Here is a 27337-nt window from a genome sequence, read left to right as displayed (position 1 = left end):
GTATTATTTTTATATATTTAGAGGAAATATTTTTTTTTGAGCAATTCCTCTTAAAAATAACAAACACTATATGGTAAGTGTATGTAAATATAATTGAAAGAGGAAATATATATTAAATTCCAATTATTGATAGCTACCTAAATACACATCGAAAATAGTACATATTTCTACCAATAATATTTTATTTAAAAATAAACCAAGATTTATCCTTCAATGCAATGAAGAGATTTTAATCTTTAATCTTGAGCAATTGCAAATCCGTGGTAGTATCTTTGAATTTAATCCATTGACGTCCAAAATCAATATTTCTGTCAGTTAATCTTATATTTTTTGTGTACATCGGGAAGTACATATATTGTCGATGAGAGTATTTTGTGAGTTGTTGATTGTGCAGAAATCCGTCGGTAATTTTCTGTTGTTTTGAGAGAGTTTCGGCAGATGGATCTTGAAGCTTCAGTAGTAGTGGAAGAATTTGACAGTATCATACTTCATTTCACGATTTATATCTCGGTTGATTATATTAGATGCACTTCAATTTGGTGAACTCATACCGAAAGGACTGATTGGTAAATTCGAAATGATAATACAATGATCCTCAGTATTAATGCTTCATTGTACATTGCGTCATTGAATGATACGTTGAACCTTGTACGATGTCGATACAATATATCATCAGTCATCGAATTTTTGTGATTATTCCACACCATTTGCGATCGGGCCGGGAAACATGTCGTCGATATTATAGCAAATACATAGACTAATTTGTGTTCCTGTGCGGTATAAAGCGGCTTCAGCAAGCATACTATCCCACTGATTGCCAAATTCGGTATGTGGGGATTGAATAGTTAAGGTCTGATTTTGACGATTTTTAGACCCGAGACGGCATACCTCGAGGGCACTTTTTTCATACTGTCGGTAGGGGTGCTAAAAAGTTTGTCTTGGGTGAATTTAGTTATTATAGCTTTAGTGGTTTAAGAGATTTGCACATTAAATATATATATATATAAAATTTTAAACTGCAGATGGGAGAGCCATCGCGATTCGTTGTACCAAATAACAGTCTTGCATCTTATTGTAGAGCTTCATTATGGCCATTTATTGGTTTTCGATTAATAGCGGTTTGTGGGTGTGGCAGTGGTCCGATTACGCCCATCTACAATATCAGACTTCTTACGGTGCCAAAAAACATGTGTACCAAGTTTCATCAATTTTTACTCAAGTTACACTATTTATAGCTCAAAAACAGCTGAACCGATTTGGCTGCAAATTTGTGGGGAGGTAGCTTAGTACCATGGGACGGACAATGGATATTTTTATGTAAAAAGTCAAAACAAGTCATTAATAAAAAAAATTATGTTTCAAATCATAAGCATGTGTTCAAATTCATGTAAGAATCATTTGAATATTTTATTGTAGCTACTGCCAGAGTACAGTACTTTTTGTATATACATATACATATTATACTAATCGTTTTACTCAAGTAGGCAGTTTGTTTTTCTTAGACACACCATGCGTAACCGGCAAGGCATTTATAATATCACAACAGAAACCGCATTGGCAGAAACATCACCAGACAATGCGGCTACTTTGTTAAATGATAGGCGGACGACTCACAGGAAAAAATAACAGAATACGAGGTTTGTCCAAAAAGTATCGCGAACTTTGAATGTTTGCGGGCTACGTGTTTTCGATTGTTTTGTTGCTTTATGTTGGTACTCATATCGCTTACTTATGCTGACAAGGTCGCCCATTTTGAATGTTTCGTCAATTTTTGACAGGTGTTTTGCTTGGACTCGTTTTGGTTCGTCTTCGATTTTCACTTATTCCAAAAAACGAATAAAAGAATTTGTATAAAATTTTGGGTGAAAAAACTAAATTACGTGCGCGGACTCCTTCCGAATGTTGAGATATGGTGAAGCTACCTTGGACAAAAGCAGCGTTAATCGGTGGTACAAACTTTTTTCAGAGGGTTGAGCAGATGTGAATGACGAACAGCATGCCGGACAACAACAGACGAAAGCATTAATGAAGTGAAGAAAATAATATTGGCCAATCGTCGAATCGATATTAGAGAAATTGCTGAGGAACTATGGTAAACATATCGATTGGCTCGTGCCATTCGATTTTAATGAATGATTTGTGCCAAAATTACTCCGCCGAACTATTAGAAACTATATACATACGTTAAATTTCTATTTATCAGAAGATGAGAGTTTCTTACTTGTTTTCTTAAAGAGTGGGAAGTAATTTTATCGGCGCTTAGTCGTCTTCTTTTAAAAGTTTCTTTTATTTCGACAGCCTAAAATGCAGCCCACATATTCTCGATGACAAACTAAGTTGCACGCCACATACTTTTTCCCATTTCTCTCAGCATTCGGCATTTTCTTTTTTAAAATGTATATCTCGTTTTGAAATTTGTTTAATTTGGAATTTCAAAATATAAATTTTCGGATAAATGTAAGGGTTAAATCAATGGCAACATACCTATCAATTAGGCGAAAAGAAAAATTGTATGTCAAATACTTATTTCACTTTATTGAATACCCTTTGGTCGTAACCACAGTATAGTCGTGACCTTGATTTCTATGAACGTTGTATGTCCCATATCTCATTTTCAAATTTAGAAGTCATGTTCACATTTTAAACCCGTGGATTTTTATACTACCTATAACCTTTTCGTATTTATTCATAAGTTACATTTTCTGTATTGCATAGTTTACAATAATATAATTTATAATTATATATGTTGCTACAGATTATAATAGTTTTGTTTACCTAATGATTGTTTGTATCACCTAAACCTAATCGAGATAGATATGGAGTTATATATGTACAAGTATATGTATTTAAATGATCAGGATGACTAGACGAGTTGAAATCCGAGTGACTGTCAATCTGTCCGTCTGTGCAAGCGATAACTTGAGTATAAATTTAGATATCTTAATGAAACTTGGTACACGTGTTTCTTGGCAAAAAAAAAGTGAGGACGAGTTCTAAGATGTTTGTAATGGGACTAATGCCACGCTCACAAAACACCATTAATCGAAAACCTATAAAATGCCATAACTCCGCACTAAACTAAGATATAAACCTGTAATTTAGTACAGTAGAAAGGGGCACAACGGGGGGCCAAAAACTTGCGTGGCACCGCCCACATCTATTTGAAAACCTGTCGGACCAAACCTCTACAAGCCCCCACATTCCCAATATGTGAACCCCAGTTCCTGTTGCGAACTTTTTATCGAAAATATCGGTCAATCTGTGAGATATATTATAGGAATTCGGAGAGAATCCTTTTCTGATAAGTATGCCTGTGTGTAAAAAATGGACTGAATCAGATCAATAGTTCCCTTAGCCCACATTTTCGAACGTCCGGTTGACTTTATACCGCATAGTTGACTTTACTCCTGTCAGGTATGTTTTATTTGATGAAGATTTAAATTTAAGGTTCGCTGTCAGGAATTTATATATAGGTATAGAACTAAATTAGTCTATGACCTCTAAAATAAGTTAATAACATACAAATTTGATTGCAATCCATCCACGATTTCGTCGAAAAATAAATGTAGAATTCCTTCGCAAAATTTTTATATTTACATTTAAAATATTTCAGATCGCAACAGATTAATTTCAGCATGAGAAGTGTAAATTTTGTATTAAATATTTTTCACCGGCTGTGTGATAAATCACAGTACGATTATTTAGAAAAACATAAACTACTACAAATCAGGCACTTAATAATAGGTTTAATTTACATACATATGTATCTTGTTAATATACCCTTTACAAATAATAATTTTCCATAGAAAAAATATACACACAGACAGACGGACATTGCTAAATCATTCAGGGTATAAAAATAAATGAAAGCAAAGCGCACCGCCTATGGTATGATGTGGAAGTTTGCGAAACTGTGATATAACAACGCTTAGCTCAAAATGAGAAAAAAGTGCAATAGCTATCTGCACATATTGATTTTATTATTCTATGTGTTGATAATATTTCTTATAAAAGTATGAAAGATAGTACCAAAGTTAAAAAAGCAGTCTATACGTTTCCCAGCCCACGCAATCAAAATACAATATACAAGTATGTTTAACTTCTTCCGTTCATTTATGTACGGCTTATAGCATATTAGTCAAAATGTGGAAAATCTTAACGAAATATAGAATATGGAAGAAATCGAGGCACTATATTTCATAAATAACAATGTGAAAAATATTTAAAAAGTGTGTAAATATGTATATCGAAATTTACCTATAAAATTTCCAACGATATATACATACATTTTCTGAATTCTTAATTGATAATTTTAGAGATATTTATTGATAAACAAGTTTTAAGAAAAAATGCACTCTTAATGTACATAAATACGAATTCGCAATACCCACATTATAACCAATAATTTCATTAGAGATTCGGAAGAAGTTTGGTTTTTATCACCAGCACTTACTAAACGTTTTTTACCAATGGCTGAATAATGATATGCAGCAAATGCTGCTGGACCGATAGAATAAGGTGCACAATAACGAATTAGATCATCTGCTAAATATAAATCTGACTCCAAACAGATAATGAATCCATCAATAATCCCAATATCATCCCAATTGCCTTCGACAGTCATGCACATGAACGTATTGTGGTCGGTTACCTTTAACCGAGCGCAATTGTTAATTGTACTTTCACCGATCGACAAAAAGAAGTAGTTTCTATGGTCCTCTGGAAATTGAAAGACTGTGTATATTTCCTTGGAACTAACCATTTCATCTCTATATTTAATTATAGCATCTCCTGGATAATTGCTGATACATATCCGCTTAAGCTCTTGGTTTTGAACAATTTTGCAACGGGAACTCAACCGATGACATTGTGTCATGGTATTTAATTGCCAGATCAAGATAAATGAAATGAAAACAATTTTGAGCACAAACATCACGAAAACTATGTATTGTATGTTGTTATCATTTTTTTTTTCAGAGCTAAAGAAAAAGTCAAATTTTTCTTACTTAGATCCTTTTCTCAGTTAGATCTTTGAAGTTTTGCCTTCAGTTTGATGCAGGTAGGAAAAGGTACAAACTGAAATTAAACAAGTAAGAAAAGGCTAAGTTCGGGTATAACCGAACATTTTATACTCTTACGACTTGCTAGAATCAAATCTGGAGAAATACCTTATGCATGAAGATACGTTGTTATTAGAACTGCACGCTCTTTCAATTTCATTAGTTAGGAATTAGGAAGTTAGAAAATCTTTCAATTACCATAGGAAATCGTATATGGGGGCTAAGGCTTCAACACCTTTTTGACGTACACACATACTATTATCAGAAAAGGATAACTTCCGAATTTCTATAATAAATCTCAGAGATTGACCAATATATTTACTAAAAGTCCGCAATTAGAACCGGGGTCTACATATTCGGTATCTGGGGGGCTTGAACAGCTTTGCTGCAATGTAAGCAGTTGCTGGTCATAAGGTGGTACATCTCAAATGCACTATTCGCGCAAAGTTGTATCTCGATCCATTGATTGGTTCTTGATTTGTTTACTGGATAATAATAAGTGAAAGAATCAGATGGAATTTAAAATTGTGTTAAATGAAAAGTACGCGTGTTTTTTGTCTGATTTCGCCTATTTTCGCACTGTAATGTAGAAATATCATAATTATGTTACCTACCGAATTTGGTAGGGTAGGTCCCGAGATATGGGGTTTCACCTAAATTTGACACCGCATTCTGCCCGATACATTCCAATATTCGAATCAGCTGTTTACTATTGTGACCCAACATACAAATGAATAAATTTGGATTTAAAATTTAATTTAATTTTAAATTTAAAATACCAAATGAAGTCTACTAAAGTTTATAATATAAAATATAAGTTATTTTCTTAACTTACATTTCAAATCTGGCAGCGAATATCCTCTTGCTTTATTTCTGATAACAAAACCGAACAAATTGGTTACCCTGACACATAAAACCGATACAATTTCTGTTTCGAACGTCAAACCAATAATATCTGAGTTCATGACACCTACTATATTTTTTATCGAATTCTGATTCCGACAACTATTATATAATTAATGCATATTTAGTATAAATTAGTAGAAAAATTGATAGGAAAGCTTACCAATCTAACTTCTCCATCGTTGCATATGGAAATTACAAAAATCGTAAACTTTTGCAGTAATTTCTCTGCTACTACGCATCGACTACCTGGATACATTACAAAATATTATACCTACATACATATGCACTTTATTCATACGCATTGGTATTGATGATTTCGAAGTTATTATACTTATTTTATAATTTTTTGAATATCACACCTGCAATACCAACATCGTCGGAATGCTAAGGAACACATGTACAAAGTTTCTGACAATATATGTGCTTGTCGCGGGAGTATAAAAAGATCACAGCCATCACCGAGGTCGGTTTTCCTTATTTTTCATTATTTAAAAAAAAAACGCTAAATTTTTTATCCATGATTAAATTATTGTGTAACTTCAGAGGGATCTTTTTATTTAGTTAATAGTCAACAATGTAGCAGGCTAAACAGATGTCATCCATTACATACTCTCTTTCGATTCAATTGATCTCACCATCCTTTTTGGAAAAATATTTTTCAATGTACTTCAACATCATTTTTTTTGTCAGCAAATTTAGTTATTGTCATTTTAATAATAATGCAGATTCTAATTCAAACTGAATATTATACAAAAAAAAAAGTTATCATTCAAAAAGAAAATTTCATAGGCTATAATGTTTGTAAAATTTATTTTTGAATAATGAAAACAAAACAAAATGGCTAATTCTGACATTGTGAGTTAAATCACTTTTGACACATTTTTGTTTTTGGGCTATCGACACAACCTTGTACGATTGAATCATGGTTTAGATCTTTAAACAAAAATTTGAAAAACAAGTAAGGATTATTTCTAGGTGATAGAATCAACCGTTAGGTAAACAAAACTATTGTATTATACTCTGTAGCAACATGTTGCAGGAGTATAAAAAGACGGAAATCACGTTCGGCATGCCACACAGGCAACAAGGTTTTTTATAATTATGAACACATGAGATATTATTTCATCCTAGGAACAAAACAAAATATATACATATACATATATTGTATATTCGATGAAAATGTAAATGAAATATGCGATTAAATTAACCATATCTTATAAGTTCGGCTGTATTCCACTGGCAAAGTCATTTAGTAAAAAATTTAGCCAATTCGTTTTATTTTTATTTTTTATTTTTTGTTCTTTACTCCTTGTTATTCTGTCACTGCTTACAGTCGTATCTTATATAAATTATAAATAAAATCAGCAACCAATTTAATGTATATATCGAGTTTATATTTATGTACACTTGTCCGTTAAAAGTTTATCTGTTAGTCAAATATTAGATATTAGTAAAACAATTTTCGCTTTTTCTACTATAAACAGTATTGTTGATACTACGAAATAAAATTGCATTCTAAACATAACAGCATCTGTGTTACTTCCAACCATTGGTAGGTGATCTATGCTATACTGTAAAGCTACAAATTCTGACGGATTCATTTTTTTCCCAGTACACAATTTCAGTAGGTCATCTAACATTTGCATATTTTGATTGAAACAAAGTATAAAACCTTTATCAACTGTAACTAATTCTGTTTTATCATTTTTAGTTGTGCAGTTGTATTGTACTGGTGTGATTAACTTAGCTTTAACACACTTGATCAGCGGACTAAAATAATGAGAAATTAAATAACCGTTGTCACTGTTATCGATGAGTTGAAATATCGCATATATTGTTCCTATTTCCATTACTCCATCGTGGTATTTGTATAATACTTCTGCAGGATAGGCGCCAATGCAAATACGTTTCATTTCCGATGTTTTCAGTAAATTGCAGCGATTTGACATTCCCTCGCAAACACTTACTTTAGATATTACAGTAAGTTGAACAATTACAAATAAAATTTTGAAGCAATCCATAAGTATACAAATATACGTTCATATGTTTTGTATATTTATTATTTGATTATTTTTTTAAATTTGAAATCTCTAAAAGCGAAAGTATCTTGTGTAAGAAAAATACAATTCGTATATAAAGTATTTTAGAAACCCATGATTCCATAATATCATATTGTGGCGACAGAAGTAGCTGTGTTTCTTCTTGTGAACTTGCTTACGTCAAATTATCTTTCTTCGTTTCTTTCTTTGTTTTGACCAACGTATTTTATGTTTTATTTGCAGAAATGTTAAATTAGTGGAAAATGACTTGATTTAATACATGGGAAACATACATATGTAGGGTTGTTATAATTATTAAATACATTTTCGCTCGAAATGCAGTTTTCCTACTCAAACATATGTACTAATATTATTATATGCATATAGTTATACTCGCACATACTCATTGATTTCGACATAAGCATAATCAAATACTAACGTGAAATTGATATATTTTTGTTAACGAAAAAACTTTCTGTTATGAATAGTGTTAGAAAGCGAAAAATGTTTCGTTCTCTTCCTCTTTTAATAAAAAGCATTGTGTACGACCACAGTGTCACGCAGATTCTTTGGTTTCAACACCGTTTTGGTAGTGATTAAATTACTAAAGCGAATAAATTTGCTTTCATCTTTTTTAAAAGACCTTCTGCAATATACACTGTACGTTTCCTATTGCACTCATTAACAAACGGTTAGTGCGATATGTTCGACCATAAAATTCAGCTTAGAGTAGAATTCACCTTATTGTCTCAATAACACCACTTACCAAGTTAACCGCTTTTGTTAAAGCCATCGCGCATGTTGTTGCACCTCTTTTATGTACTTCTGTAAGAACTTCTGTCTGCGACCATCGACTTTTGTCATAGATCATAGTCAACACTCCCATTGCGGAAGGCTGGTGTGTATTATAGTGCTTGTTATTTGCGGAAAGCTACAGAAGGCACGCACATAATAACCCTGAGTTAACTTTTTTGGAAGTACTGTTGAAAGTACCATATTTAACAGCTTTGTTCAAATTTTATACCGTAATGAATGATAATGATTTTGACCGTAAAATGAAATATAAATTAAGGAAAACAATCACGATGATGAAATTAGAATTTAAATAGTTAAGTTTAGTAGAGTTGAATTAATTTGTACTTTCGTCGTGAAATTATTTATAATAATTTGATTGATATGATTTCTGGGGACTATTGAAAGAATATTTTTAATTCATTAATATTATTTACGTTTCCATATAATATCATTTCGAATTATTTAAAATCATTATTTAATTCTAGCAGAACTTGAAATATTGTGTATTTATTTAACCTTGATGAAAATGTTGTAGTGGGAGAAAAGCCAGGTTCTATACTATATGCCGTATTTAAATTATAGCTTTTTATGAGAATTTCTATTAAATGCTTAAAGAAAAGATAAATAAATAAATAGTTAAAAAGAACAAAAATAATTATCCCAAAGTTTCACATATTTTTAAGATATATTCATTGCAAAATATCAATATAATATTGGCACTTTTCAATCGAGAAAGAAGATTCAGAATAAACATAGAAAAAGATAGTTGGCGTAAAGGCACGTTAGCCTCTAAAATAAAGGGCGGAATTGGTGCGGGTATATACTGTACAGAGTTAGACTTAAGGCAGCCTTTTAAACTGCGGGACAGTATATTTCAAGCAGAGGAGCTAGCATCTAACCTACGTGGACAGCCAACCAACAATCAAAGCTTTAAACTCGTTTGGCATATCGGCCAAAAGTGTCAGGGCAGCAGTAGAGAGTGTCGCCAGAACCAAGCGACTTCACTTCCACTGGGTGCTAGGTCACATGTGATCGTTGGCAATGAAAACGTGATAAACACTGAGAAACTCAAGCATTGTCTATACGGCGATCTGAACAGGAGCATGGCAAGGAAAATCAAAACGAGGTGAAACGATCTATCTGGGTGAAAAACTGCAATAGTAATGTGTAAAATGGTAGATCGAAAATGTACAAAGTTTCTACTGGCACTCGATTAAAGGGACTGTAATCTATTTAAGATTTTTAATTTTTAATCCCGATAAGAAATGAAAATCAAATTTTAATCCCAACATCGGGATACACATATATATATTTAAATTATTGTATTAAAAAATTTACAACCCTGTATGAGCCACTGGAAGAGATATCGTTCGCGTCAAACGCTGTTATTTTAAAGAATGACTGCTCCTCATGGACTTCGTAATGGAACTCTATCCCTCTCTATATAAAACTATCATTACTATACCAATATCAAATATGTTGCTCAATAAATACTACATATTATACTACTTTTATATCATTTTACAATGGCATATTCGGATCGTCTTTTCGTCTTTTCACATTTTCCAATTCCCGTTTTTGCAAACTACTCAAAAGAACTGTATTGGTAGTAAATACAAAATCTCTAAATACGAGTTAATTTTAATCTAACTCATGGAATCTCGTTCAGATTTTCAAAAAGACAAATTCGCAACTCTTATGTACAGTTCGGAGCACTGAAGTAATTAAAACGGTATTTTAAGCTCCAACTTTCCACTTCCCCTTGGTAATGGCGCTGCTGTTCACTTAATACATAATTAGTTTTGCGGGAATGCATTTTACATTATTAATAAAATCGGTTTTTTTTTTAAAATATGCTTTATTTATGCCAACCAATTTGTTTGTCAGTTGTTTCTCACAGTGTGTTTTTATAAAAGAAGGTCAACATTTTACTTTACTTTGATTTGAATTGAAAATTTTGCAAAGATTGAAAAATTTTACTTCTGTTTTTAAATATATTTTCGCTGACTTTTTGACAAGCATCATTGTCATTTGAATTCGCCATCGGATTTATTTTTAAATACGCTGAAATTGTAGAAAGTGTGAAATTTCTGTGCATTGACATCTGCATATATTTTTTCATACATATGCATATGCAAACATATTTGTACATATATGTTCGCATATAAATGGAATCAATCGAATTATATAACATCTATAATCACTGCTCGCCAAGTAAAAGCTTCAACTGAGTTCGTATAATAATCCAGTTAAAAATAGATGTAATATAAATTTAATTCCGCGTACAAACCATATGCAGAGAAGCAGACAAAACTGCTTTATTGAACCTGAAAAAACCTGAATATTGGTTTGAAAATTAGGAGTTGGACCGAAAAGATTGTCACCTATGAACGCTACTTAGTTCTGAACAATGTATTTCACTTTCTCCACCCAGTGAATGGAATTGTAGTGCACTCTGAGATATGCTGGGTGTTCGGTCATGAAAACGTCCTGCCGAAATATCACTGCCTCGGCGAGAACTTTTTAATGAAACGCTTTCTTGGGAAAAAGAACAATAACAAATAATAACCTTAAAAGCAGAACGAAAATCTTTAGAAAAAAGTGCATATATCATTGGATTGATCGCGGAGTTACAGTAACCAAGCCAAAAAAGTATAGAAAAGATTATAGGATCTATGCAATCTTGACAAAAGGCTCGGATAATATAAATTGTAAAAAATGGGAGCCAGCAGAAAATGAAGAGACCAACAATGATGGCAAGAGTTTTTGTGGCTTTAGTTTCCGTCCGAAAACGTTTAACTTGTGTTTTGAGATTTCTCCGTCCGATTTTTTTGCTTCGATATGATTGATGTTGCTGCATAAATGACGTTCCATGCTGGTGGGTTATATCGCCGGTATTTGATTGGCGGCGCTCATTGTCTACTTGTAAATAACAAATTTTGTTTTGCGGTTGGGGAAAGAGTTCTGACTCGATCGTCTCGCCGCCGCTAACTGAATTGTAGTGCACCGCATAAAGGGTGCTGCCATTGTTGAAAGAACGGTGTTCACCAGAGCCAGTCGACTCACCACCGCGAAATTCATTAATAGTTTCAGTGGAAGCATATGAAACGGATATCTTAATTTTGTCGAAGTTATTAGACCGGCGGGTGGTATATTTTGAAAGACGCTCTGGTGATGGAGTGCCCAAGGTAGTGGTGGTGCTTTGGGTGCTGCCACTACTATAGGTTGAGTCGTGCTGGTTTGAGCCGCGTCCACGATGAATTCGTAACGTTAAGCGTTTTTCTTCGAAACGTGAACCAATACTTTTCGAACCTATAGGAAGTCCAAAAAGGATTAAACAAAATAACAAAATAATTTATTAATATACAGTTTTATACATAAATCTATGTTCATTTAGATAAAAAATACCTTATTTATACACAGAAAAATTTTGTATAACGTTTTAATGTAAAGCAAGAAATAATTTCTCTTTAGTAGTAATGTTGAGAAGAAAAGAAAATAAGTACCTCCAAAAGTACGAGTATTTCTGTCCCGTGTGTTTACAAGTAATGCAATAAATTTTGTTTTTCCCGACTATAAAATGTCAAAAAACTAATTTACAGGTTAATCGAAATTTCATATATTTTTTTTACGCCATCATCAATGTAATGGATTCTTCCTAAATCTATTGTAACCAAACATAAAAATGATGTTAACTACCATTTGGTATATATGAGTGAGAAACTATATGAAGCATCGATATGTTTGTGTAATTTAGAAACTCATACTCATCACCAAATATTTTTTGTTGAGCATTTTCAGGTTATCTGTTAAATGGGAGATTTTGCAAATTTAAAGCTGTCTCTAAACGATACGTCTCATGTATTTCTCGTCATTATCTCCAATGGGAAAACGCTATTTGAAAACAAGTAGGAAGGGCATAGTTCGGGTGTAACCGAACACTTTATACTCTCAAAACTTGCAACGATCAAAGTCGGGGAAATACTTTTAAGTGCTCGCAAAATGGTATATTTTATATAATTAAATGTTGCAAAAAAGCTCAAAATTCAAAATTTTAAATGGATTACAATCAAATTTCGTATCTTATTAACTTATATTAAAGGTCATAGACTCACTTAGTTCAAACTATATGAAAATCATTTTCATATATGTGATATATATTGAGTTGATGTGGAAAACGTCAACCGAACCAACTCTATTCATATTCAGCGCTAAACTATTAATATAACTTTATAACTTTTAAGAAAACTAGTCCACTTAATTTAATTGAAATATCACATTTTGACCAAGTTTAAAATTCTTATATTAGGTATATGGGAGCTGGAGTAGTGTTGACCCGATTTTATCTACGGGTACGGGTCTACAGTACGACGTATCATTACCATAAAAAACTGTTCTCTGAGTTTCATTACTTCCACATATTGACCAATATATGAGGTGTAAAGGCAACCAGATGCCTAAAAATCCTGATATTAGGTAGTTATATGGGGTCTAGGGCAAGTTTTTACCCGATTTTATCCATTGTAGGTACAAAGATGCACCGTTAGGAAAACACGCTCACTCAATTTTATTAAGATAACTCACATATCGTACGATATATGCGGTATAAAGTCTACCCGAAGTTCAGAAATGTTTTTATTAGGCATATGGAGGCAATGTTAAGACTATCAATGGTATACATTAACAGCAAAATTTTATCCCGATATATTCATTGGTGATGGATTTGTGGAATGGAAAGTGAAAGAATTAGATGGAATTTAAAGTTACGATTACGAAAGTACGATTTTCAAACCAGAGGTGCCCCGCTTTAATGCATTCCGTTAAACCAAATAACAGTTTTGTGTCTTTATTTTCTGCTTAGTTATGGCAATTTATAGGTTTTCAATAAATAGTGCCAAGAAACATGTGCACCAGGTTTTATTAAGATATCTTACCCGTATTTCAATTCGTCCTGATCTCTTATATATGGTATATAAAAATCCATATTTACTATCTCAATTAGTTTTGGGTGATGCAAACTACCGTTAGGTGAACAAAACTATTATACCCTGTAGCAATACGTTGCAAGAGTATAACAATGGTACTACAAGTAAATTAAGTAAAATATTGGTATTAATTGCGAAATTTCCGAAAGTGATAGATCTTTATATTCATAAATTGCAATACAAAATACCATGTTTATTGGTCTCAAAATATAGTAAAATTAAGTAAACATAATTTAGTTTATGATCTCAGATATTCACAATACAATTTTTCAACTAGTTTGATTTATTAGGTTGAACATATAAATATAAATCACATTAATCAGGAAATTAAGCACAAGAGCCATCATACATTACTAAGGCAAAACTTCTCAATCTTCAATTCGCTTTTGTTCCAATGTTACTACGATAAGAATCGACATACGAGTATGTACCATATATGTACGTCTTTATGTTTGATTATGAAAATATAATATTATATCTACTGCCTAGTAGCACCAGTAGAACATTGATATAGTCAATCGTTTTAACGGAATGTTGACCACCAAAGCAACACTACTACAGATTCTTCAAACAAAAATTGTTGTTGATGTAGCCATTTAGAAAGTTTCACGCACATTAAAAATGAGAGATAGTACATATGTATATGGTACATACACATTTGGAATGTATATTGTATACTTTATTTTAATATTTTATTGTCATTTTTTGTTTGCGTTAACTATGTTTTAAGTTTCCATTTCATTTAGAAATCCCCTGAAGAATTTCTTGGTAATAGTCACATACAATAGTCATATACATATACATACGTATGCGTCTTATTCTACAAATGTATAATTTACTTTCACATGCATATGTACATATGTATATATATTAGGGTAGGTTAAAAAACAGATGTTTTTCTTTCGCTTTCTACTCTGAAAAATTGGTTGATAGTCACCTCTAACAAAGGCTCTGCAAGTATGAGCTATTAATTGTAACGAAAAGGTCTTCCGCTTAACGGTTTTCTATTTTTTTCTTATTATCAGATATATTATAGATAGAAATTGATATCTCGCTCCCAACTGCTCGTTTCCTAGATTTTGTAAGAGATCTACAAAATGATCTTTTACGGGTTTTTCGTAAAACTAACCGTTTAAAAGTTTAAATTTAAATTAACAAGTAAAGTTTGACTATTTTGAGGCAAATTTGTTTTTTTCTTTTGCATTTTATAACTCAATGAAAAATTATAGTTTAAAAAACTAAACAATACGCTTGTAAAGGCACTTAAAAAAAAAATGCGAAAAATAATTCCCTATGCATACATATAGACTGACAGTATTATTGACCGAAAAATACTTGTACCATATTATTGTGAGAAGTGTACCAAAAATATTTTCTCACAAGTTATATAACGAATTATTTTTCACTTTTTGGTTTAATGTGCTTTAAAAGCATGTTTTTCAGTATTTTAAATCATACTTATTATTTAGACATACTTGGTATTTTCACTTTCTTTAAGAATGCGTTTGACTAAATTTGTTATTGAAACAGCATGGATAATTTATGCTTTATATGCTGCATAGTTTTGGGGCATTTTTTTAGGATGATTATTTTCACAGCTTGTAATAGGAGTGGCTGAGTAACCACACCTACCAAATTTGGTTGAAATTGGTCGGATAGTTCTTGGCATATAGCATTTCAGGTTGGTGGTGCGACGCCCATTTCCCATTTCCCAATTTCCAATCCCATCTTCTCCTATAAAACTCTTCCCTACCATCCTGTTTGTTAAATTTAATGCTTATGGCGCACTTATTTAGTGAGTTATCGCACTTTTAGTAGTTTTCAACATAACCGTTATATGGAGAGTGGGCGTGGTTATTATCTAATTTTGCCCTTTTTCACAGTGTATATAAAAGTGCTAAAAGAACTTACTCCCAGCAAATTTGGTTGAGTTAGCTTCAGCGGCTTAAAAGATATGTATGTACATTAAACCATTTAGGGAGCGGGGCTATGCCCACTTTTAAGAAAATGTCAACCAATCGGTGTCCTTGTTACAGCGATTCCATTTACCAAATTTTCTTTTAATAGGGTTTTGTGGGTGTGACAGTGTTCCGATTACACCCATCTGCAATACCGACCTCTTTTGGGTGCCAAGTTTGTTCAGGATATCTTAATTTATACTTAAGTTATCGCTTGCATAGAAAAAAGTTACAAACATACATGCAAACATACAGGTGAGGTTAATAAAAACGTTAAAAAAACATCATTTTAAATTGCAAAATTTATAGTCTTGTAGGAAATTTTCTGGTCTACAAAAATGGTAATATCTTTTAAACGGTTAGGTTTACCAAAATACCGTAAGAGACCATTTTATAGAGCATTCATTTTCCTACAAAATCTTGAACGAGATATTTTTTTTAGCAGTTGGAAGTGGTATATTAATTTTTCTATGTGATAATAATAAAAAAATAGAAAAACGTGAAGCGGAACACCTTCTTGTTACATTTAATAGCTCATACTTGAAGAGCCTTTTTTAGAGGTGTCTATCAACCATTTTTTCAGAGCACGAAGCGAAAAAATAAACATTCGTCTTTTTTTTGACCCACTCTATGTTGCAATATATAGGCATTTATGCGTACATAACAATTATTTTATATAGTTTTATAGCTACATACATGTATACGTACAAAAAAAAGTATACACCGGAAATGTATGAAATTGTTTGGTTTAGTATCTCAAAACGTCCTGGACCGGCATAGAAATTAATTTCACTGAAAATACATACAAGTATATTCACATTTTGCATGTGTGTATTTTTAATATTTTTGCGTATACTTTGAGCATATATTTATGTACTTTTTTACGATAAAAATTTGACTTCATGTATAACCATTAATATGCCGGAAAATTAATGGATCAATGTCACTAAATATTATAACTTAATATATTGCATGATATAATACTTTTTCATTTAAAACAAGGTAGTGATTGTATATTATCTGTATATATTTTACATATTTATTTATATTTTGTGCATATTATATTTTTATAGCACTATAACTATTGCCTAAATATATGAAAGGTAAAATATTATTATATATGTATTAATTTATAAAGTTCATACATGTACATATAGTATATATGTATAGTTATCGTAAGTTTTAATGCTATGTTATATAATATATAGTCGTATTTAAGTATGTATGTAAATAAAATTATCAACTAATTAAAAAAAAAATGTATAATTATATTTTTATTTTTTAGTCTTTTTTTATTGCTTAACGAACAGATACGGATCAACGCCCTTTATGTATTACATAAAATGGCTGCACATTTGTGTACAATAGAACTGCCTTCAAATGAATTTTGATGAAGTTTTGATCTCATTTCTTGTTGTAAGACCTGGAAATTCTATTATAACATACATATAGTCCAAAAGGAGCTAGCTCACATATGACATCAAGGACAATATGGTAAATCGGTAGCGAATGGAATCATCAAATATAGCTTTTATTCCCCTATCATCATATATCAATATTATACCAAAAGCCGCTCACCGACAGTGCTAAAAACTTGTTGGAATATAAAGTGTAACTAAATTTTATACCTAATAAGTGTAAAGTAAAGTGACAATTATTGTCTCTATAAATGCAATACAAAAACATTATTCAAATATTTTGAACAGGGTTGAAAGGTAAAAGAAAACAATTGAGGCAAAAATGTTCTTCAAATCCTTAAGCTCTCTCACTTCCACAGTTTAAGAGCAATAAACTAATTAAAGTATAATATTATGAAATACCTCTCTAAAACCATATACGTACATACCATACATATGCCATAAAGAATTTGTCTACAACTGATTTTGGATTAGCCAAAATTTATTCCAGCATCCTCATCATCTGAGCAACCTGAAATAGTTTTATGGAATGTAGCCGGTGCCATTAGTGCGCGTGCAGCAATCATTTGGAAATTCTCAGAGGCACGGAATCCGCTACGAGTGCATACACAACGACAAAGTATGCGCTTAAAAGCGATGCGGAACTCATTAGAGAAGAGGGCATATATGAGGGGGTTGACCGCGGAATTACAGTAGCCAAGCCAAAAAAGTATTGAAAACATTGTGGGTTCAATGCACTCCTCACAAAACGCCCGTATTAAATATATAGTAAAAAAAGGTAACCAGCAAAAAATAAAGCCGCCTACGATAATGGCGAGTGTTTTTGCTGCTTTTGTTTCCATGTGGAAGCGTTTTACTTGGAATTTGGCACTGCGCTTACCTCCACGCCTTTTCCCTGGTGAATTGATCATGTTGCTAATATCACCGCTAAAAGCTGCCAATATATCCCGCTTACTGCCGGCCACACTTTCGCTTGTGTTGACAACGTTTGCGCTCTTATTGAAAGAAGTCTCTGCAACCTCACAGCCGCCTGTCGTGAAAGAAGACCGTCGGCCGTTCGTAAACGTTAATTTATTATGCGTTTTTCCTATTAGGGAAGTAGAATAAGGGGGGTCAGAGTTAACAAACTCTGAACGCAAATCTATAACATTCTCAGATGAAGGGAACGACACTTTAATAGATATTTTTTCATGGCGCTGTCGGTGTATACGCATTGAAGTGGTGCGCCTTGGAGTATGTGGTATAGAGTTTCCATCGTCTCCGCTGCTATTCACACTAAGTGTAGAAGACACAGAATGCATGGAGAGAGGAGCACGCTGTGGGGCCCCGCCTGGCCTACCGCGGTGCATGCGCAATATCATCTGAGTTTGATTGGCTTGACTGTTGCTGGCATCGCGAGGACTACCTGAAAGTAAATGGTTGAGGTTTGGAACCAGAATTGCATTTAGCTTTTGGGAATCTCATGCTAAAATAGGTGGATATGAATTATAATGTATATTTCTCAATTATATTTATATTCAATTTAGACATTAGACAAATGGGGACCACTTAGATGTTGAGAAACAAAACTTATTAGACACGAACTATTTCTGAAGATATGTATGTACGAGTATTTATAGCTTACATTTATTGAAGTTGTAATACAAAATTTTTACAAGGAGTGATATTTTTTTGGAATCGTAAGAATTGGTAAAATCAAAAGATTGATTAATTAACATATTTTTGGCCTATATTTTACATGCGTATAGAATGTAATATATACAAAGGATACATTTGGTCAAGCAGGACTTTCTTCACTTTTTAATAGATTTTATCCGTTATAGTAATTAAGATGCCTCACTTCAACTCAATTCACATGTTGTATTTTTGGAAGATGGATATAATTTTTAAAACCAAGTTTTTTTTATGGACATGAGTCTAGGAAAATGCAATTTTTTTTAGATAAATTCAAGGAACAACTACGTAAATATGGGTATTTTAATTTGTTTTAAATTAATACTATGCAGATTTTCAATTGTAGACACATATATGTATTGTTCGAAATGCAGTATAGCAATTTGAATAAAACTTTTTTTAACAAGGCCCTGCTATTATAAAATATTTAAGTAGATATACAGACAAATGCAACTATGTTTATTAGATCCATATATGGTATTTTTTAAATGATTTGATATACATACACATATATGGAACACAAGAACTATTCAGTTCACATATGCTAATATATTTTAATGAGAGCTTTTGTAGTAGGAAATATGTAGTAGAATCCAAAGTTCCAAGTGTACGTAAGTGAATACAAATCTATTAACTTTAAAAACTTATTTCATTTCACAATACGAGATGTGTTCAAAGGAAAAGATGAATTTTCATTTACTGGCTATGTACATTCGATTACCGATATTTTGTTTTTGTTATAATCGGACACATATGTTTATCATGTGCTTGCATTAGAAGCCAATTTTGAATAGTAGTTTACTTTTGACAAAAGAAAAGGTTAGTCACGTTTTTGACTTTTGAAACGGATTAAAGAAAACTTGAAATGTTGACTGTGGCATTCGGTTACATTTGCCTCAAAAAATCGTTTATAGATGGAAGAGCGTTTTATAGAAGGGCGAGAAGATGTTGACGACGATGAACATCCTGGAAGCCAAAAAGTCGTACAATTAATAAGGAATACTACAAGGAAGTTATGCAACGTTTGTGGAAAAACACATCGTGAATTCTGCCTCACGGTAATGCACCAGCTCACACATCAATGCTTATTCGTGATTCTTTGGTCATAAATAAATCATGCTTCAACCACCGTATTCACCAGATTTGGTTCTCTGCGCATTTTTCCTATTCACAAAGCTGAAGAAACCAATGAAAGAAAAGACGTTTTGCCACAATTGATGAGATCAAGTCAGAATCGAAGAAAGAACTGATGGCCATACCAAAAAGCGCATTTCAGAAGTGCTTCAAAGATTGGAAAAAGCGTTGGCACATTATATCAGAAGGGGATTACTTTGAGGGGACAAAATAGATATTGATTGATAAATTCAAAATTCACCTTCTCCTTTGAGCACACCTCGTATACGCAAAAAAACCAAGAAATTTATTTCTATTCAGAGCCAAATAGACCTATTTTATTGTTTAGATGTCGCTCAATAAATAAATGTTTCATCAATTATTAATCTTATGAATTGTGATGCCTTTGAACCACTCTTCCGTTGAAAATGTTTAACTTTCTTAACATATTTATTTGCGTATCTAATATTATTAAAAATATTTAATTTGCTTTTGATAACACATTTTTATTACTGAGATATTAATATTCAATATTTGGGAATGCAGTATTGAAAATTTAATGTACTTTTTTTGTTTAAGTTTTCATTCTAAAAATGTGCTGAGTGTTTTAAGCCATTATTTTCAGAAAGTTTCACAATCTTGCTGTTCTCTCTAGCACACCGAAGAATTGGTGTGATGAAATTTAAGGCAGCAGGTCTTAGACCTTTGTAGCCAACGCTTTCACTTCTATCTTATCTCGTTTATATAAACGACAACGATGTTCAAAATAACTTGTTCTCTTTAAACTATCTTAATATAACAGAATGTAACTGCTTGGAGACTCAATAATATTGTATATTGTCCCTTAATATATAAACAAATGTTTTCATTTTTTAAAATTAAGAAATTTATTCTCTGAATAGTTTGTCTAATTTTCTGATCTTTTGCAATGTATTTTCAGAGCCAAATACCATTCTATACTTATCATTCTAACAGAATCGAAGGAGTGCAATGTATATTTATTCATTTTGCTTTTCAACCTCGGTCCATCTACTTGGTGGAGTGCCGCAAAAAGCTCGTCTGAATTTCCTTTGGACAGAAATGACGGACTGCCAAGCATGGTACCGCTGCACTATACAAATTCTTTTTTCGGTATCCCAAGCTTTCAGTTTTAAAAATTTAAATAACAACCTGCGAATCAAAAAACAGGGGGCCGATTACTCACACAGAAAAAAACTGATTACGGTTTGTTTTTGTAGCACGATTCGTGAGCCACCCTGTATTTAATGATACGCTAAGTGGACCTTTCAGACCCTTAGCATGTAACGTTCCTGGTAATTTCGCGTCAGATACACATCAATACAATATATACATGGATAACTCTATAAAGAAATACTAACGCAGGGATTTGAATCATAATTTTCCCATCTTAATCCTCTTAATATATCATAATTTATTGAGTCATTTAACATATATAATTATGTTTGTTGAAACTTTCACTTATATAAGAATCAGGATATTAATTTCATCGTTTAATTTGGTGATGAGGCCGAGTTTTAGTTGTCAACTGTATAAAGATTCGGCTTTAAAATGTTTAACATACTAACATAAATAATAAAATGTAGGTTTTGACAAATCAACAGATCCTAAAATAGTATACCTACATAAGTGGTTATGAATACTTCATATTTTAACAATAAGGGAAGGGCTAAGTTCGGGTGTAACCGAACATTTTATAACTTGCAAGGATCAATGCCGGATAAATACCTTCAGGTGTTGCGAAACCTTTAAGTTAAATGGTGCGAAAGAATTCAACATTCACGATTCGATAAAATCGTGAATGGATTATAATCAATTTTGTATCTTATTAACTTACATTGATTAAGGTACCTCACATACCATCACCAATACATATATAAGGAATAAAGTCGACTAGATTCTTGAAAATTTTGATATTAGTTATATAGGGGCTACGGCAAGTTTTCACTCAATTTTATCCATTTTCCGCTTATTCAATTTCAATAAAATAACTCACATATTGGCCGATATATGCGGTAAAAAGTCAGCCGGAAACTCGAAATTTGTCTATTAAGTATGTGGGCACTAAAGGAATTATTGATCCGATTCAATTCATTTTCGACATACAGGCATACTATTATCAGGAAATAATTCCCTCCAAATTTCTATAATATATCTCAGAGATTGACTGATATTTTTAATAAAAAGCTCGCAATAGGCACTGAGGTTCATTAATTAAGTACCGAGGGGCTTGAATAGTTTTGGATCAATTTCGACAATGTTTGGTCATACGATGGCACACTTCAGAGGCTCAAATTTGCTAAAATCGGCCGAGCAGGTCCCGAGATATGCGATTTCACCTAAAAGTGGGCGATGGCAGGCCCACCTTCCAATTTTGATACCGGGTTCTATAAAGACCTTTTGAGCAATCCTGGATGTAAAATTTAATGTCTCTGACGCATTTAGTTATTGATTTGACACATTTAGTAGTCTATATATAGTTCGATGTTATCATCCGATTTCTCTTATTTTCCCATTATCGCAAGAAGGGTTGAAAAACCTGTGTACATCTGGGTGATACAGATATAGCTTTATTGTTTTGGGAAATATATACATTAAAGTTATTTAGGGGAGGGACCACTTCCACTTTTTAAAAAATTTCAAAGCACAGGTGCCTCTCCTCAATGTGATTCGTTGTGCCAAATTTGAGTTCTGTATCTTAATTTACGGCTTAGTTATGGCACTTTATACGTTTTCGATTAATGGCGTTTTGTGGGCTAGGCTAGGTAGTGGTCCGATTACGCCCATCGCCAAGGAACATGTGTACCATGTTTCATCAAGATATCTTAATTTTTATTCAAGTTATCGCTTGCACAGACGGACGAACGGATAGACAGACAGTGACCCGGACTTCAACTCGTTTCGTATTTCCTAATCATTTATATATCAATATATATTATAATATAACTCCATATCTATTTCGTTTAGTTTTAGGTGATACAAAGAACCATTAGGTGAACAAAACTATTATACTCTGTAGCAACATGTTGCAAGCGTATAAAAATAAACTGTGGAGGTATGAATTTATAAAAGAATAGTACCAGTTTGAAAAATTAATTAGGTTTAATAAGGAAGTTACAACGTTAATTACAATTTCTCTAAATTATATCTGTAGAGTCTAAAAACTGTTATAAAATTCTGTTCATAAATATGTTGGTGAGTATAAATACAAGTATAAGTATGTAACAATACTATGTGGAAGTTTTAAAGATATCATTTCGCATAATAATGTACTTATAAATAAATTGAAATGTATCAGAAGTGTAAGCGGTATATTTTAATTAAAAGAGTAATTTAAGAGAACTATTGTGGTGTCACCCAAAATCTACTATGTGTGTATATATTTAAATAAAACTGAAGTTAGAGTGCAATAATACTTGTAGGTGATATAAAAAGTAACGATGAGCTAAGTTGATTGTAACCGAATATTATATAATATACTTTCGAAATTCGTCAACATCGAAGGCATCATTATATTGCTTATATTAACTTCTTTGTAAAAAAAACCACATTATGCCTTTAAATAGGCTGTTTAATGCCGTTAGACTCTAGTCGCCTTTTTTGGGCGCGTGCCTATTACGCATTGCAACGATTTTCACATTTGATTAAGAAATTATGGCATATAAGGAAATGCTTTCCTTAAGTATGAGCCACGCCCACTTTTCAGTCTCTATGGTAACCCTCTATACCAAATATCTTTTTTTATCATGATTTGTGATATAGTTACTGCAGTTTTAAAGTTTTTGAGCAACGGTATTTTATTGTTGGCAATGCCCATCTGCATTACCAAGCTTCTCAGAGTGCCAAGAGATATGTATATGCCAAGCTCTCAGCTATGAAAACACATACGAAATTCCATTCGTCTCCTCATCCTAAAAGTTTTGATTTATAAGTCTAACTCTATCTCGATTAGTTTTATGTTAGGTGTTACAACCAAAACTTCTTGTGTTTATAGTAGAATACGTCTACATCAAAGTCTAAAGAAAAGCCGGGCTTGCCACTCCGTTGTTAAAAAATTTGTTGTACTGCTGTGATGCCGTTGTTAAGTGAGTTTTGTTTTGTCGATTCTGCAAAACTAAATAAAAAGTGGAAAAATATACGATAGTTGTTGTGTGACACGCTTTGGTCCCAATAAATAGAATTAATTATATATCATCTAACAACGCTATGTCAAATTACATATACGAGTATATTAACTATAGATTTGAAATAAAAATTATGTAAATTTCTTTCCGAAACGAAATTTAAACTCACTATGAAATCTTAATCACATTGGGGTCAAGAAAACGTAATCTACATAGTATATACAGGGTAGTCAACTGGAAAATTGATAATCACTATATTGAGTGTATTGAGTCTACCATAGATGAATGTATGAACTGACTTCATTTACTTTTGGCAATAAACTAAAGCATGCTTGAGAAGGAATTTTCATGCAATTATATGATGACTGAAAAATCTTTTACAGCTTTCACCCATTTTTAGCACTCAACTACAATATAGCTAAAAACATGCATTCACTTAGTGTCGTTAAGATATCTTGCATATTGAGCGAAAGCTCGAAAATCGTTATATTACGTACATATGTATATGTATGAGTGCTACTGGCAGTAGCCAACCAAATCGATTTTATTTATTTTAGCACCAAGCCATATTATTATCTGAAAAAAAATGCCCTCTTAATTTCTTTGAGATGACTCGCAGGCTATTTTCGATATAAAGTCAGCTACATGCACTGAGGACCTTATATTCAGTATCTGGAGGACTTGAATAGTGTTTGATTTATCCATTGCAATGGGAAAGAATCTAATGGAATTTACTAAGTTTTTGTGCGTTTACCCTAAATAGATTAATATTGACAACTTTAAAGAATCTTAAATTTATTTACGGACTATCATTTTATAAGGTTGCAGTCTCGTGTTGTATACGATCGGATTACGCTGTATTGCGTTGGAGAGATTAAATTTCGTACTAAAAAAAGTGACGGTCAGGATGGTTTTGCTAAATGGGATGGGCAAGGAATTATATACTATAAGCTGCTCCACAAATAAAAAATTTGAGTTTCTCTCCAGCTGTGTAATTTATCGAAAACTCTGTGAATGAATCCCTTCGTTGACTTTAATTTTACTATTGTGAATGGCTCACACGACAAATGAAAATAAAATTTTCTTTTCTGTCTCTAATTTTAAAAACTTAAGACGTAAAATTAATTAAAATATTTTATAGAAAACATAACTAATGTATTATTAAAACATATTGTGATGCAGAAATAATTAAATTTGAACATCTGGTATAGTTTGTTCGATTGGCTACTACGCTTGGCGAATCAAAGACAGCTATCTTTAAATTGAATATTACCAAGAACAGGGTGAATTTAAATGTTGATATATATGTATGTATGTATGTTTGTGCATTCCACAACAGTTTAATCTTTTAGTATTTACAAAGGAAAGCTACAAATGTTGTAGATGAATTGATTTATTTTAAAAATACTTACCTTTGGTGGTCTTGAAGCCCTGTTTTATTGCTCGTGTAGTTCTCACTGCTGCTTTATATATGCGCCAATAAAAAAAGAGCATCACAAGCATCGGAATGTAGAAAGATCCTAATGCTGAGTATAATACATAACCTCGATCATTTGTCAATTCACACTTTGAGGAACAAAATGACTCTTCATAGAAGAATTTTGAACTCTCAACATATTCTCCACTCTCTAAAGATATTTGAGCTGGATCTTGGTAATTAAAACCCTCTGTAACTGACATTAATATGTCAGGCGTTGCATCTATTGACATATGTGTCCGATTGTATGGAAATCGTGACTGCTGCATTTGCTTTAGTTGCACACTACGCTGAACAGATACAACAGTTGTGGTATAGAAACGGGTGTAATTTTCTCGTGTGTACACTGACTGTATTATCGACTGATAGAAAGAAGATATATATATATATATAAAAGTGTTATATATATATGTATGTATATATATTTAGACATATGTATATAAGAAAATATTCGCATATCCAATATGACAATTTAGTATGGTTTAGAAAGAGCTTTGCGGTTTGTTTTTCTAGCATGATTCGTGAGCCACCCTGGTCGCGAACAATTTTTATGACTCAAGTGGTTCGAACCCAGAGAGGACGACCATTCCTCAACTATAGAAATTTGGGAAAAACGATCAGTAATGCGGTAAACAAACATTCTCAAAATATTAAGTTTTCTGAGAAGCTCATAAATTTTATTCGCGCTTTTTCCACACTTATTTGCTTTACATAACTCCGCAATACGAGTTTCTTTAGCTGCCCACTCCATTGTTAATAAGCAAAAGCAAACATTAAAGTGATTATTATAAGTATATCAGTAAACACTACATACAATCATAATAAAGAATAACGGCACTTTTACAGCGGATTTGTTCTCACTTTGTGCGTTGTAAACTTTGTAACAGAATTCATGGCAAGACTCAGCATAACAGTCAAACACTTGTGTTATACTTTTTTAATTAATAACTTTTATTTTCAAAACGGAAGCTGTAGCGTCTAGTTAGTTCTTTCATTAGTGCAATTTCGCTCCTAGTATATGCAATCGAAACATTTCGCTCTAATTTGTTCGATAATAACGATTAATTGCAGAATACACAAATAACATACACAATAATTGTAGATTACCAATCTTGTAGACTGCATTCTTGAAAAATTTAACAACCGAAGCGAAAGCGGATTTTACCAAGTTACATCTGCTAGGAGAATATATGAAGTAGGTCTCATCAGTATTTTCGAACTATAATAAGCACAGAAGTAGATAACTTCACAAAACAAACAAATAATGTTAACTTTTGCTAACCTGGTCAACTTATTTAATCGGCTATTCCAGATAATTATTGCGATATCTTAAGGCTTTTATGGAAGCAATAGAGTGACAAGAATGTGAGCACCAATTTATTTTCATTTAGTGAGAATAATTATATAAGCATGCTGCACATACATACGAGTCGTGTTTGTATATCAATGAACGATAACTTTAATTTTACTTTAGGTTCTTAAATAATGCCATTTGGGCAAACTTAATATGCCCTGGAATAATATAAAATGGGACAAGAATGGAATTTTCAATAATTCATCCGATCAATCAAAAATAAATTTTCCAGTTGCCATTTACAGTAAGGATGGTGCCAATTTTTTGTAACATATTGAATAAACAATTGTCTCTTAGGTTAATATTATTAATAAAATATTAATAAATATTATTATTAATAAAAATCCAAAAATAATTTTTTTAAAAATCGCCAAATATAAATCATCTCATGCAATTATTGTAACTTCTTTATATAC

General features: G+C 32.2%; 1 protein-coding gene and 1 long non-coding RNA gene across 3 annotated transcripts in view; one reads left to right on the top strand and one right to left on the bottom strand.

Moving 5' to 3' along the window:
• Positions 1 to 10638: 10638 nt before the first annotated feature.
• The window catches only part of Oamb (Octopamine receptor in mushroom bodies), a 31472-nt gene continuing 14773 nt past the window's right edge, over positions 10639 to 27337 (bottom strand). The window contains exons 4-5 of one of the 2 annotated variants that reach the window (XM_036357467.2): positions 25503 to 25929; positions 10639 to 12112 (exon numbers count right to left, since the gene is read on the bottom strand). In XM_036357467.2, coding sequence (XP_036213360.1) covers positions 11181 to 12112; positions 25503 to 25929 — 1359 coding nt within the window. In that variant the 3' untranslated portion in view covers positions 10639 to 11180. Of the gene's footprint in view, positions 12113 to 16833; positions 18567 to 25502; positions 25930 to 27337 lie in introns of those variants that run through there. The other variant, XM_036357466.2, reaches the window with a different exon arrangement.
• On the top strand, positions 25113 to 27327 carry LOC118679900 (uncharacterized). The gene is made up of 3 exons (XR_004975444.2): positions 25113 to 25373; positions 26880 to 26932; positions 27042 to 27327. It is a non-coding gene; the product is annotated as an uncharacterized lncRNA (long non-coding RNA).

The sequence above is a fragment of the Bactrocera oleae genome, chromosome 2 (assembly GCF_042242935.1).
Source record: "Bactrocera oleae isolate idBacOlea1 chromosome 2, idBacOlea1, whole genome shotgun sequence".
Lineage (NCBI taxonomy): Eukaryota > Metazoa > Arthropoda > Insecta > Diptera > Tephritidae > Bactrocera > Bactrocera oleae.
This window is presented reverse-complemented; position numbering and strand designations above follow the sequence as displayed.